This window comes from Malus domestica, chromosome 09 (assembly GCF_042453785.1).
Source record: "Malus domestica chromosome 09, GDT2T_hap1".
Classification (NCBI taxonomy): Eukaryota; Viridiplantae; Streptophyta; class Magnoliopsida; order Rosales; family Rosaceae; genus Malus; species Malus domestica.
Window position 1 is genome coordinate 32,013,017 of NC_091669.1, and position 14,470 is coordinate 32,027,486.

At 41.4% G+C, this 14,470-nt stretch overlaps 1 protein-coding gene across 3 annotated transcripts; it reads left to right on the forward strand.

The window, feature by feature from the left end:
* Window positions 1-716: 716 nt before the first annotated feature.
* On the forward strand, window positions 717-12,949 carry LOC103429377 (uncharacterized). Of its 3 annotated transcripts, none has more exons than XM_008367530.4 (9): window positions 717-908; window positions 1,004-1,040; window positions 2,761-2,888; window positions 2,984-3,041; window positions 3,142-3,276; window positions 3,351-3,953; window positions 4,035-4,178; window positions 4,250-4,381; window positions 11,759-12,949. In XM_008367530.4, exons 2-9 carry the CDS (start codon window positions 1,017-1,019, stop codon window positions 12,383-12,385), a joined length of 1,851 nt encoding a protein of 616 aa, XP_008365752.3. In that variant the 5' UTR covers window positions 717-908; window positions 1,004-1,016; the 3' UTR covers window positions 12,386-12,949. The 3 variants fall into 3 exon arrangements, with proteins under 3 accessions (XP_008365752.3, XP_070660685.1, XP_070660686.1); XM_070804585.1 differs by lacking the exon at window positions 11,759-12,949 and adding an exon at window positions 4,942-5,011 and having other exon boundaries at window positions 729-908; XM_070804584.1 differs by lacking the exon at window positions 1,004-1,040 and having other exon boundaries at window positions 721-908.
* Window positions 12,950-14,470: the final 1,521 nt, after the last annotated feature.

Sequence of the window (14,470 nt, forward strand, 5' to 3'; positions counted from 1 at the left end):
GTGGTGTTCAGAGATGAAATGGGAGAGTTTGTGGCAGCGATGGCACTCAAGCAAGCTGGAGTTTCTTCGCCTTTGATGGCTGAGATGATGGCAGCTCGTTCAACAGTAATGTTTGCACGAGATGTGCATGCCGCATCAGTGGAGTTCGAAGGAGATGCATAGTTGGTTCTTACGGCGCTACAACGTAATACAGAGGATGATATGTCTCCTTTGGATATTTGGTGAATGATGCTCGACACAACTTGCGTTCGATTCCCCACATAAGGCTGACTTTTACTAAAAGGGAGGCTAACAAGATTGCACACGGATTGGCTAGATTGGGTTTATTTTTGGATTAACAAATGGTGTGGTTTAAGGAACCTCTTGATGTAATCACTGATCTTATGTTCAAGGATAGCATAGCTTTGTAATTTTCTTAGTGTGAGACATTATTTTTTCTTTCGACCGGATTGAAGTTCCCAGCAAAATTTTTATTGAAATCCTTTAATACACTATATTCTCTTTTTGTACGCTTATATCATTATCGAATCAATGAATACCCTATTTTCTCTCAAAAAATAATACGGTAGTTAACTGTAAGAACCAATTGTCTACCTTTTTATTCAATTCAAGGATCTAAATTAACCAGTTTTTATTTTAAAGACAAAATCTAAAAAGCAAATATCATTCTGTTAAAGGAAAGAAAAAAAAAAAGAATAAAAAGAAGACTAGTTACTCACCTGCTAAATGTGAAAGGAAAACGAAACTCCATAGCGAAAATCCAGTTTGTTTCTTTCTCGTTCGATTCCCACTGGCATTCAGCAATCTCTCGTTACTTTCTCGAAACCCTAGCTTTTTTGAATTCTCCTTCCCAGTTCGCCCCTTGACCTCAACCGCAGGCTGCAAATCTCCGAAAATCTCCGAAAATAGTACGGCTTCTCAAACTCCGCAAAATTTTATTACGTATTGATTGTGTGTGTGATGATTTTGGGTTCGTTACTTATTGATGAATGTATAATTGCAGTTTTTGCAATGGAATGAGACCCAGAAAAGCACTTCTGGTAACCCTCATGCATTTGGGCACGCACTGTTTGGATAGTTTGATTGATATGTGAATTCAATTGTTTGATGTAGTTAGATTAAGCGGAAAGAGAATTTATAATGATTAGAGATTGAAATCTGATTACTTTGAGCGATGGGTTTTGATGGGGTTTACGTACCTCTTGCTATACCACTGATTTCTGAATTGAAGCATCCTATATTCTGTAAAGTTTCAATTTTGAATTTTTGAAAGAAATCTAAGAGTTGTGATTACGTTATAGAAACAAAGGGAAAACAATATCGCAATGCGTAACTTTGAAAACCATAAGGTGCCTAGAAAAAGAGAAAAAAAGGTTTGATATTTATAATGTTAAACACTTGAGGAATCTTGTTTATTTCCTTTTAAGAGTTTAATTCTCGGTGGCTGAGGTTGCTGTTTAGTTTTCGCTGATCGAACTGTTTCTAGAGCCTCGGACTTATTACTGAAGAGCGTTATGGCTACTTATAGTTTGCTGTTTAGTTAGCGTTGAACTGCTGTCTGTTGAAGCACAATGGCTGCTTATCGTATGGTGAATCATGGTGCTTTATAAGAAAGACATATATTCCATTCAGCAAAGAATGGGTTGATAGATTTTCGAACAAACTTATCGTTTGCATAGCCCTAGGGTCTGGCTGGGCTGCAATGCAGTGTAGTGGTAGTTCTCAGGAATCAATTGGTCCTTGCTTCGTGTCTTGCTTATTCATAATTATGAAATGATTGGTAGAGCTGCTGCTTATGGAAACATGTTGTGGGGGTGGAGCAGAGTAATGCATAAATGATGTAGGAACAATTTTTTATTGTGCATATTCAAGACCCACAATTCTTGCACCTAAACTTAAAACACAGCACAATACTTGTAAAAGCAGCCTATTTCACATAGTGTATGATGTCTCTGGCCAACTACCTACCATGTATGAAACCTTCTGGAAGTAGAACTAATAACTCAGGTACTCACAAACTTAGACACAGAGAGACATACATGCATGTAGTTTTTTATAAGGTGCATCCAAATCTTTGTGGAAAGTGACCCGTTATATGGGATAACTGAGATTACCTACTAAATGTAACATTTTTTTAAATTTAAATACTCAACATTTTTATATTTAGGGTTAATAGTAGTAGCAAATTCAGGACATTTTTTTAACAAAGGCATGGACAAAAACGTAAATCTAGAATGAAAGTTGTGACTTAATCTAAATGTTTGTGACCTAAACTAAATGAATACATTAAACTTAAGTGGTCCAAGCTATGAAGCACAGATACAGGTACAGGGACAGGGACGGCGCTACAATACGATTCGACTTTCAGAGCTCCTAAGAAAGACAAGGGCAAGAATGAAAGCAGAGCAGGTCAAACCCGCTGCGTATTGGAAGTAGCTGTTTCATGATTCGTGAGTCGACGCGAATCGGTGGAGAATCGGAAATGTCGCCGTACCCGGATGTGATGAATCACTGCTTCATATGGTCCAACTGAAAAAAAAGTGGCAACTACTGTTTTGTCCACAAAAGAAAGCAACTTAGTATTCAGTTGAAATTTTCTGTGTATTGGTTTGCCTATAAAAGAAACACATTTACCGCTGTACCATTTTCTTTTGTTCTTATTGTATTAGTTTTCCTATATAGAAGATCTTCACTAGCTCAAATTGCTGGCTTGCTTGTTTTATTTTATTTTATGCTTCTTTTCTAAATCCAAATCCCCAGGTGCCAAGTGAAGGAGATGTTATGATGGTAAGTGCTGAAGAAAATGTTGTGTTACAAGGGAAGACCAAATGGAAGAAGAAGAAGCAAGTTACCACTCCTCGTCCTGCATGCTCATGGGTGTATTTTAGGTAACAATCAGTTTCTGTAACTTAAATTCCTTTCATATTACTGTATGCCTTCTTCTCCACATATTGATGGCAAATGTCGAAACCAACTTTTATAGTCGGGATTTCATCAAGGAATACAGCGCTTCCCATCCTGAATCCTCTGGCCTTAAAGCTGTGAGTCTCATTCTCTTTACTCTCCAAATGTTTGGCAGCGCCTAATCTACTTTCATAGTGCAATTAAAATATATTTAGAAATCATGACCTTTTATTTCAGGCCACGAAGGCAGCTTCAGATGCATGGAAGTCTATGAGCCTTGATGAGAAAGAAAAATACACAAGGCGTGCTCGTGAAGTGTGGGATAACTACTTGAGTGCAGCTCCAACCCGCACCCCTAAGCCAAGAAAACAGGTATCTTTTGTTTTCTTGTGACAGTTGTTTATTTGTTCTTTGGACCGGCTGAATCTTTAGCTTTGACAATGCAGGCTACACTAGTCACAAGATGTTCTCCTGGCCGCTTATTCAATGTGATACAACGTCTGACAAATGAACAGAAGGCTGCAGTGAAAAGCATGGGATTTGGGAGCCTTCTTGACCTCAGATGCCGAACTCTCCGCCGCAGCTTGTGTCTTTGGCTCCTGGAGAGGTTTAACACTACACGACGTAGCTTGGAGATTTGTGGTGAGCGTATTCCTATAACACCAAAAAATGTGGAGCTTGTGATGGGATTAGCAGCTAGTGGGAAGGATGTGGTAAACTCAGGGTCTGATGACTTGATTGCGGATTTGCGGCACGGTTATGATGCTACAAATCATGGTATTTCAGTCAGACTCCTAGAGGAGAGGTTGGCAGAACCTGAAGCAGGAGAGGAATTTAAGAGATCGTTTGTCCTCTATGCACTGGGCACGCTTTTGTCCCCAACAGCAAGGCTGGATGTTAGCCCTTCATTCCTTCACTTTTTGACAAATATGGATGTTGTCCATCAGTACAATTGGGGGAAATTCTTACTTGACCGGCTAGTTTGCGAGGTATCTCGTTTTCGTCAAGGGAAGCAACGTGCGGTGGGTGGCTGTCTTTTGTTTCTCCAGGTAAAATACTCCTAAAATTGAATTCATCTTAGTTATTGGTACAAACCAAACAGTATTTTCTGAAATCTTATGTTTTCTCAGCTCTTTTATTATGAAAGCATCTCTGTTGAGGAGAATGGTGCATTGGCCCCTGCCCTTGTTCCATCCTTATCTTCATGGGGTGAGGACGAGATTACTGAAAGGGAGAAGCGGGAAAGAGAGCTTGGTGGCTATGGATGCGGGGAGGTACATTTACATTTGGAAAGTTTGATACAAAGCCATATATTGAGTTCTCAATGCTTGTTGCTCCTTTGCAGGTGGTGTGTAAGGAGAGGTGTCTTGATCTGGATTCTTGTGAGTTTATGGGCCAATTGGATCGGCCACCACCAGCATGCAGTACAATTCATGGGGTTGAGGATGATACTCTCCTTGAGCATAAGGAGAACAAGGTAATGATGGATAGATTATGCTTGTTGTCCAACAATGGGGTTGGGCATGATGCTCTCCTTGTTGGGCTTATTTTCCTTGGTTTGGTTGGTTGGTTAGCTGTGGTGATTGGTTTCTCCTTTCTCATGTCTGTCTTTTGGCTTTTTTGCATTAGCTGCTCTAGCAGGTAGGTTTGTTTTTTGCTACCCCTTTGTTGTTGTTCTTTTGTTCTTGCTTCCTGGGTTTGCCTTGTCCCCGAGTCTCTTAATGAATTCATGTACTTACCAAAATAAAAACTCTTTCTTCTGTTGTAATTGTTTACCAACATATCTTCCCTCGACAGATTATGAACCCGCAAAAACTCATACTTGTTTTTGGGACTGCCTCTTAATGAGGTTTCTCATTTTCATTTTGTTGTTGCACCATCTGGTAATTCACTTATTAACTGTACAACAACAACAAAGCCTTAATCCCACTAAGCGTGGTCGGTTGTATGAATCCTAGAACGGCACTGCGCTGGTTTTTGCGCCAAGTCTTCTCTTAGAACGCCACTGCGCTCAATTAATACTCTTATTAACTGTAGGGAAAGAAAATGACATAAATATTTACAATGTGCTTATGTAGAGCAGAATGGTGAAATTACTTAAGAGGAGGTCATAAATTCACTGCTTTTTCACTTATTCCTTACATATTCCATGTCTACTCTTGGATATGATGATTTTGTTTGTTTGTCATTTTTAAGCTTTTGTAGTATTTTCCCAGTGTGTGTGGGATAGAGAGGGGGAAGCTAACCAAATGTGGGATTCCATGGCTAGTTGTATTCGAAAAGTAGCAAAAGAGGTATTAGGAGAGTCCAAGGGCTTTGCCCCACACCAAAAGGAATCTTGGTGGTGGAATGAGGTACAAACAAAGGTGAAGGCTAAGAAGGAATGTTGTAAAGCCTTATACAAGGATAGGACCGATGAAAATGGTGAAAGGTATAGAAAAGCGAAGCAAGAGGCGAAGAAAGCTGTGAGAGAAGCTAAGTTAGCGGCTTATGACGATATGTATAAGCGACTAGATACCAAAGAAGGAGAGTTGGATATCTATAAACTAGCTAGAGCAAGGGAAAAGAAGACAAGGGACCTAAACCAAGTGAGGTGCATCAAGGATGAGGATGGAAAGGTTCTTGCTACAGAGAACGCGGTTAAAGACAGATGGAAAGGTTATTTTCATAATCTTTTCAATGAAGGACATGAAAGGAGTGCTTCTTTAGGGGAGTTGAGTAACTCAGAAGAGTGTAGAAACTACTCTTTTTATCGTAGAATCCGGAAGGAAGAAGTGGTTGTAGCTTTGAAGAAGATGAAGCATAGAAAAGCAGTAGGCCCAGACGATATACCAATCGAAGTGTGGAAAGTTTTGGGAGAGATAGGTATAACATGGCTCACTGACCTTTTCAATAGGATTTTGAAAACGAAGAAGATGCCAAATGAGTGGCGAACGAGCACTTTGGTGCCTATCTACAAGAATAAGGGCGATGTACAAAATTGCATGAACTATAGGGGTATTAAGCTAATGAGTCATACAATGAAGCTCTGGGAGAGACTCATTGAGCATAGATTGAGGCAAGAGACACGGGTTTCGGACAACCAATTCGGGTTCATGCTAGGGCGCTCAACCATGGAGGCAATCAAGAGACACGGGTTTCGGACAACCAATTCGGGTTCATGCCAGGGCGCTCAACCATGGAGGCAATCTATCTCTTACGAAGATTGATGGAAAGATATAGAGATGAGAAAAAGGATTTACACATGGTCTTTATAGATTTGGAAAAAGCGTATGATAGGGTCCCAAGAGACATTCTTTGGAGGATTTTAGAGAAGAAAGGAGTACGAGTAGCATATATCCAAGCTATACAGGATATGTATGAAGGAGCAAAGACTGCCGTAAGAACTCATGAAGGACAAACCGAAAGCTTTCCCATAACTGTAGGATTACATCAAGGCTCATCCTTAAGTCCTTACCTTTTTGCGTTGGTAATGGATGAGTTAACAGGACATATTCAAGATGATATTCCTTGGTGTATGCTTTTCGCAGACGATATAGTGTTGATAGATGAAACTCAGGAAGGGGTAAATGCAAAGCTTAACCTTTGGAGAGACGTGTTGGAATCTAAAGGTCTTCGCCTAAGCCGATCAAAGACAGAATATATGGAGTGCAAGTTCAGTGCAAATGGAGGCCAAAACGAGTTAGGGGTGAGGATCGGAGATCAAGAAATACCAAAGAGCGACCGTTTTCGTTACCTAGGATCTATCTTGCAAAAGAACGGAGAATTAGATGGAGATCTTAACCATAGAATACAAGCTGGATGGATGAAGTGGAAGAGTGCATCCGGCGTGTTGTGTGACCGCCGTATGCCATTGAAGCTCAAGGGAAAATTTTATAGGACGGCAATAAGGCCGGCGATGCTGTATGGCACAGAATGTTGGGCGGTGAAGCATCAACACGTACACAATGGGTGTAGCGGAGATGAGGATGCTTCGTTGGATGTGTGGGCACACGAGAAAGGATAAGATTAGGAATGAGGATATCCGGGGTAAAGTAGGAGTAGCCGAAATTGAAGGAAAGATGAGAGAAAATCGGTTACGGTGGTTTGGACATGTGCAAAGAAGGCCTACTGACGCTCCGATTAGAAGATGCGACTATGGGACAGAGGTTCAGGGCCGAAGGGGTAGAGGAAGACCTAGGAAAACTTTGGAAGAGACCCTAAGAAAAGACTTAGAGTACTTGGATCTAACGAAGGACATGAAACAGGACAGAACACAATGGCGTTCTAAGATTCATATAGCCGATCCCACTCAGTGACTTGGATTTTCCAAGTCTCCAACCGAGAAGTTTTCCTCACTCGGGAAATTAAGGGAACACTACCTCAACCTACATGCTCCACTCACAAAACTTCAACATACAAGCTTCAACAAAAGAAAATTCAAAGAACTTAGCGAAGAAGGCTTTGGTGTATTTAACACAATACGTTGAAATGAAGGAAAGCTTATTTATTGATATCCCCGATAAGTTACAAATATGTACATATACTTGAGTCAAAATAAACAAACAAGAGGGAGCCTTCACAAAGGTTGCTTAGGAGAAGTCTCAGCAGTCGGTAGAGCCCCAGAAAGAGAAGGCACCGGAGGGGGATCATTCGGAGCCTCAGTACTGGACAGAACCCTAGAAGGAGGAGACATCAGAGGTTGATCATTTGGAGCTTCATTACGCGGTACAGCCCCAGAAGACGAAGGCAATAAATGCCTTTGGAATAAACCCACAAATCTCTGACGATCAAGTAAAACCTGACCATCAGATTCCTTCATCTGGTCAAGCTTCCTCTTCATGTTTGTAGCATAGTCATGTGCGAGCCGGTGCAACTGTTTATTCTCATGCTTGAGCCCTCTAATCTCCTGTTTGAGACTCATCACTTCAGCCGCCAATGATTCAACTTGGCGGGTTCGAGCAAATAGGCGTTGGGCCATATTAGACACAGAACCTGCACACTGAACACTGAGAGCCAGAGAATCCTTAACAGCCAACTCATCAGACCGTTTGGAAAGTAGTCTGTTATCTTTGGGAGTGAGAAGGTTCCTGGCCACTACCGCAGCGGTCATATCATTCTTCATCACGGAATCCCCAACGGTAAGAGGACCAGTAGGGGAGACGAAGGATGGGCGCCATATGTTGTCTGGAGAAGGCGGGGCTGCCTCTTCAACAAGGTTCAAGTCAAAACGACGGTCGGAGGGGCCAGACATTTTCAAAGGTGTTGAAAAGAGAAGAGGTCGGACAAATCAAGATCTTAGAAGTGCAAGAATGGAGCTTCTACTGGTGGATATTCAAGTGTGCTTTGGAACTTAATGTCAGCCCCTATAAAAATCTGCACTCGACGAAGCTTCAGAAATCGAAGAGGCGCCTGCTCAGAAATCGAAGAGGCGTTTGCTTTCTCAAAAGCTGGGCTGCTCAGAGACCACGAGGGTCGATCTCAGAAATCGAAGAGGCGTTTGCTTTCTCAAAAGCTGGGCTGCTCAAAGACCACGAAGGCCGATCTCAGAAATCGAAGAGGCTTGCTTTCTCAAAAGCTGGGCTGCTCAGAGACCACGAGGGCCGATCTCAGAAATCGAAGAGGCACCTACTTTTCCAGCCTTGTCAGTACCTGTCACACGCACACTCAGCTTTGCGGAAATTATGGGCATTCTGTCGAAGATTTCTGGCGAAGTAGAAAGCACATGAATCGTACTGTTCAATCACCCACTTCCCACACGCAACAGTAGCTCATGGGTACCACAGATAACTTTGCCAAAGTTCTCTGACAAAGTTGAGACACGTGAAGCTTGCAGCTCCCACTACATCGCTCTGACCAAGAAGGGTAAAAGAATAGCAAAGAAACAACACTAACAAAGTTTAGACACATAAATTTTGAAGGTCTAGCTACCATATTATTACCCACAAGGGTAAAGGAACAGTACCACTGCTGGATAATTGGAAAGTCCCGGTGTGTCAACCTCTGTGCTTCGTGGCAAGGTAGACTAGCAAACATGCCCAACCTTTACTCACATTCGAGAAAACACTCCCAACAAGATTGCTTGCTCCAAAATCGAAGAGGCACCGCCCTCCGAATCTCGAGAGCCAGACTTCCAACATGATTACTTTCTCAAAAATCGAAGAGACACCGCTCGCCGAATCTCGAGAGCCAGACCCCCAGCAGGATTGCTTTCTCAAAAATCGAAGAGGCATCGTTCTCCGAATCTCGAGAGCCAGATCCCCGACAGGATTGCTTGTTCGAAAACCGAAGAGGCACCACTTTCCCAACTTCAAGAGCTGGATCTCCTTGGATAAAGCTTGTCTGTAATCTTCACACGCAACATCAGCTTTCCAGATACCACAGACCACTTTTTCAAAGTGCTATGACAGAGTTAAAACATGTGAAGCTGGCAGTTCCCACTACCGTGCTATGACCAAGCAGGGTAAAGGAATAGCATTATTACTTGATGTTAGGGAGACACCTATATATGTCGACCTCCATCCCCAACGGACAGACAAACCTGCAAAAATGCTCAACCCTTCCTCTTATCTGAGAGGGCACTCCCAACGAAGCCTTTCGAAATATTCAGCTTTCTTTCCCCCCGATAACACCTCTGTAAACAAGCTATACTAGAGCAAGAATATCTCATATCATCAGGGTTAAAAGCAAGAGTATCCCATATCATGCTTTTTCCCTGTCTTTTCCTTTGGCCTTGTTCTTACCTGCAAGACAAGGAGAAAGAGCAATCAGTCAGCACTTGGAATCAAGCTTCCAGCCAGGAACTGACTGCCTGGAACCCCTTATCTGATTACTTACCTGGCATTGCTCTCGAGTACTCATCTTCAACATCTTATGCTTCCAGGAAAGATACCGCATCTGCCTGAGGAACAGATAGGGCAAGTGAGAAGGATACAAGGAAGCATGTGGAGACAAGCGTAACAGCACACGTGCCGATACATCCACTACTCTGTCAAAAGCAAAAGTATCCCATATCAGCAGGGTCGAACGTACTCTAGATTTGATGGACTTGTTTTGACCCTCAAATTCTTCAGTCGGCCTTATACTCTGGAGGAAACCAGAAAACCCTCCAGCCCAGTTCAAGAATAAGCCTGTGGAAAGTTACTTCTTCAAAAGCAAAAGTATCCCATATCATCTCTTCTCATTTTTCTTCTCTTTATCCTTCATGCTGCCTGCAAGATAGGGAGAATGTGAACAATCAGCCGGAGCTCTGATTGCTTACCTTGTCTGTCACCTCTTTCAGCAGATCCCCTAGCTCGGCGACTTGGGGGACTCCTACTACATGGTTTGTATCGCGCTTGACCAAGCCTGAAACTACAAGTAAGCTTCAAGTGAAATTGATACATTACCTTGTGCATCTCCACCAGTTACAGATACCACCCCTGGATGGAGGAAGAGTACTTCCAGAGAAGATGCCACATCTACCTATGAGACAGATAAGGCAAGTCAAGACGATACCACACTCCGGTACTTAGAAGTTTCGTGGTTACGAGATCATTCTCCCACAATATTTCCTAATGTAATTTGTACTAAATCATTCACTTGTACTCACTAAAGGAGAGCTTGAACCTATGTACTTGTGTAAACCCTTCACAATTAATGAGAACTCCTCTATTCCGTGGACGTAGCCAATCTGGGTGAACCACGTACATCTTGTGTTTGCTTTCCTATCTCTATCCATTTATATACTTATCCACACTAATGACCGGAGCAATCTAGCGAAGATCACAAAAAGTGACTGTTTTCGCTACCTAGGATCTATCTTGCAAGAGAACGGAGATTTAGATGAAGATCTCAACCATAGAATACAAGCTGGATGGATGAAGTGTAAAAGTGCATCCGGCGTGTTGTGTGACTGTCGTAGGCCACTGAAGCTCAAGGGAAAATTTTATAGGACGGCAATAAGGCCAGCGATGTTGTATGGCACAGAATGTTGGGCAGTGAAGCATCAACACGTACACAAAATGGGTGTAGCGGAGATTAGGATGCTTCGTGGGATGTATGGGCACACGAGAAAGGATAAGATTGGGAATGAGGATATCCGAGGTAAAGTAGGAGTAGCCAAAATTGAAGGAAATATGAGAGAAAATCGGTTCCGGTGGTTTGGACATGTGCAAAGAAGGTCTACTGACGCTCCGGTTCGAAAATGTGACTACGGGACAGAGGTTCAGGGCCGAAGGGGTAGAGGAAGACCTAGGAAACCTTTGGAAGAGACCCCAGGAAAAGACTTGAGTACTTGGATCTAACGGAGGACATGACACAAAACCGAGCGCAATGGCGTTCTAGGATTCATATAGCCGACTCCACTTAGTGGGAAAAGGCTTTGTTGTTGTTGTTGTTGTTGTAGTATTTTCCCTTTATGTGTTTCAAGTACGTAGTAGTGAACTAGCAGATAACCCTGAATGTGAGAAAAGCAATCAATAACAGATCATCCTGCTATGAAAAGTTTGAGGAAAAGAAGCGAAAAAGGAAACAACAATAGAAATAGAAGATTTAAATTTATTTTCTGTCCATTGTCTTGCTCTGTCATTTCCTATAAAGGTGAATCCCTTGATAGAGTTCTCTTCCCAAGGTTAGTGTAAGTGTAACAGGAAACCGTTGTGATATTTGCAATGTTTGGTAATCAAAGTGATAAATTTTGGGTCCTAACCCAATGTGCTTTAAAGAGAGAAGAAAAGACAGAAAAAAATATAATGAGAGTTCTGTTTACTAGGATGTCTTGGTTACACAAGTAAATCAATACGTCAGTAACAGTTATGTTACCAATTTTGAATCTTTAACTGTTTTGTCCCGCATCATCTTGTTGTAAATAATCTTCGTTAATATGTTTCTACAGGAAAATATGCTAGTCTTTGTTGGGAATAAGGACAGTGTGTGTGGTGACATTGAACTAGTAGTTGAATCAGTCAGAACACCGTGTCGCAACAGAGAGTATGGGTGTGAGGAAATAGTGGATTACATGAAGAATATTGACCATGAAGAAACATGCATCTATGCACCATGTCCATGCCCACTTCCAGACTGCAGCTTTGTAAGCTCATTTGAACAGTTGTCACTGCATTTCAGCAGTAAGCATTGGGATTCTGGAAGGCGTTTCAGGTACAACACCCCTTTAGCTGTCTCACTGGGGATAAACGAACAATTTCTTGTTCTTCAAGCAGAGGAGGATGGCGCTCTCTTTCTACTCAACAAGGGTACAGAAAGTATTGGAAACACAATCATGATAACTTCAATCAGACCAATTTCTTCAGGGGAAAGGTTTGCGTATGACCTTGTATCAATACGTGGAAGCAGTTCTCTCAGATTAAAATCAGTGGCAGAAAACTTTCCGGGCAGGGTGGAAGGATTTCACCCAATGGACTTTCTTCTGGTTCCATTTTGTTTTCTCACCGCAGCCGGGCAACTGAACCTAGATGTGTGTATACAGAATTCTAGTGAGCTCGGTGCATATGTCCTTGATTGAGTTATTCGTTGGTGAAAATTGTAGTGAAGGACGTGACAAATAATGTTACCTCAGCTTTCATTATGTCCAAGCTAGGTTTCCTGGAAAGTCACTTTGTAAATAGCGATCTCGAAAGTGACTAAATGTACAACAGCAGGGAAATGCCGTTCACCAGCCATATAAGGCATGTGTTGAGAATTCGCGAAAGGTGCGACCAAGAGTTGATCTGCCTATAAACTACAGTTAAAATGGAGCTTGCAATTCTTCCTGCTTCCTGGAAACCCTCTGCAGAGCATCGTTATGAAGTTTGATCGGTGACACATTGATCTGTATATACGATCTAATCCAGCATGAAACTGATGAAATACATATGCAGATTAGGATTTAGGTTACAGATGCAACTGGGAAATGACGGCGATGCGATTTGTACCATGTAGCACAAATCTTGAGCCTTGTTTCTTGTACGGTAAGTTATGTTTGTCCAAATTTTAGATGACCAAGTTGATCATCGTATCAAGTAGTCACACTTTTTAACTTTTAACAGATGACAGAGCTGTAGATTAAATTGTGTAGATGTTTGATCCATTTCTCTGTCTATTTGTTTTGCTCAACAAACATTACTCTATCAGTGCTATTCTCCCTGGAATTGAGAATCAGCAGCCCCCGTTCCTCTTCTCTCTGTTTCTTAATTCGTCGTAACCTTCCGGCATGAGTGTTGGGGTTGAAATCTTCTCTGCAACAACAAAATGGTTATGCAGGACTTGTAACATTCGCGTCGGACTTCCTCTCACGAAGTGGGACGGACATCTACGTCTGGTTCCGGTGTCATTGTGTGAGAAAGTCCTGTAATGTCAATTTAGTTAACTAGCTAAGGGCTTGTTCACGTAATTGTAATTAAATTTGGAGAAATTGAATTAAGCCGAAGCTAAAATGGTGGGGAATCAAAATCAAATTCCTGATGAAACAATTTACTAAAATTATCAAAAGTTGGAGTAGGAATAGTACTGGACCATATAAGCGGTTTACTAATTCACATAAATTGAAATTAAAATTAATGTGATTATTAAAATGCTCCTATTCTAGTGATTTATTTCATATGCTAATTGTTTTTTATTTATTTTTTTTGTAAAACTTTATTTTATTAGAAAAACTTTAATTCTTTTTATTTTTAATACTTGATTTTTTTTTGCTGAGAGAACAAAATTTGGTGTCGGGTTAATTTAGAAATAAGTGAGGGTATAATGGAAAGGAAAAATTCATTCCGATTCCCTCAATAATCTGGAATTTAATTCCCACCAAAATGTAGGAAATCCGATTTCTCTAAATTTTAGTGTTGGATCCCAAAATTTGCGTGAGTCCCTCCAAATTTTTAATTCCCCAATATTTAGTAAACACCAGAATATTCCGTGATCAGAATTCGATTTCACTTTTTTTTATCCCAATTACCCTTCCGTATATGTGCCATCAAAGTAGACAGAGGAGCTGGGTGGTGCCGATAAAGGTGGATCAGATGAATAATTACTTAATTAGTGCGGTGGTGTGAATGTGAGTTGGGAAATCCTGCAAATCCAAGTCCTCCATTGCCATGAAAACTTGCATTATTGCCCATCATAGAAAAAAAATTGCCATCAGCTCCAATTACATTTCCATTTCCATTTCTGTCCACAAAAATGTGATCGAATTCAAAATTTTGTCCTTTCACTGCCAATCATATTTGGTTGGTGGTGGTGGTGCTTGCTCTTCTGCGATCTCCGTTGGTGTGGATCATTTGTTGGTTGGAACTTGGAGACTAAAGAAAGTTGGGTTCCTCAATAAAACTAATTAGTAATATGGAAAATAGTTCAACTACTTATAAGCACATTCAAGATCCCTCGTTTCTCCGATGAAGGATGATACTCTCCACACGCCCCCTTAAGTGTGGCCGTTGGGCTTCACATGAGGGACAACCTACTCTGATACTAGAACTTCAACTTTCTTCATGGTACCTGAGTGGGTTTTCAGATCTAGGCCTGAATTATTGGGTTCACTTACAAACATAATCGATGTAGCTCCACATCTAGCCAACTCCAAAGCAGTCCGATGTGAGGGGGCAATACTAATGCTATT

What these genes read in the sequence shown, in the direction of transcription:
- LOC103429377 (XM_008367530.4), top strand. Translation starts at nt 1,017, where the DNA reads ATGAGACCCAGAAAAGCACTTCTG. An exon ending in AATCCTCTGGCCTTAAAGCT is followed by an intron (nt 3,042 to 3,141) that starts GTGAGTCTCATT and finishes CTTTTATTTCAG; the next exon opens with GCCACGAAGGCAGCTTCAGA. An exon ending in GTGGCTATGGATGCGGGGAG is followed by an intron (nt 4,179 to 4,249) that starts GTACATTTACAT and finishes GCTCCTTTGCAG; the next exon opens with GTGGTGTGTAAGGAGAGGTG.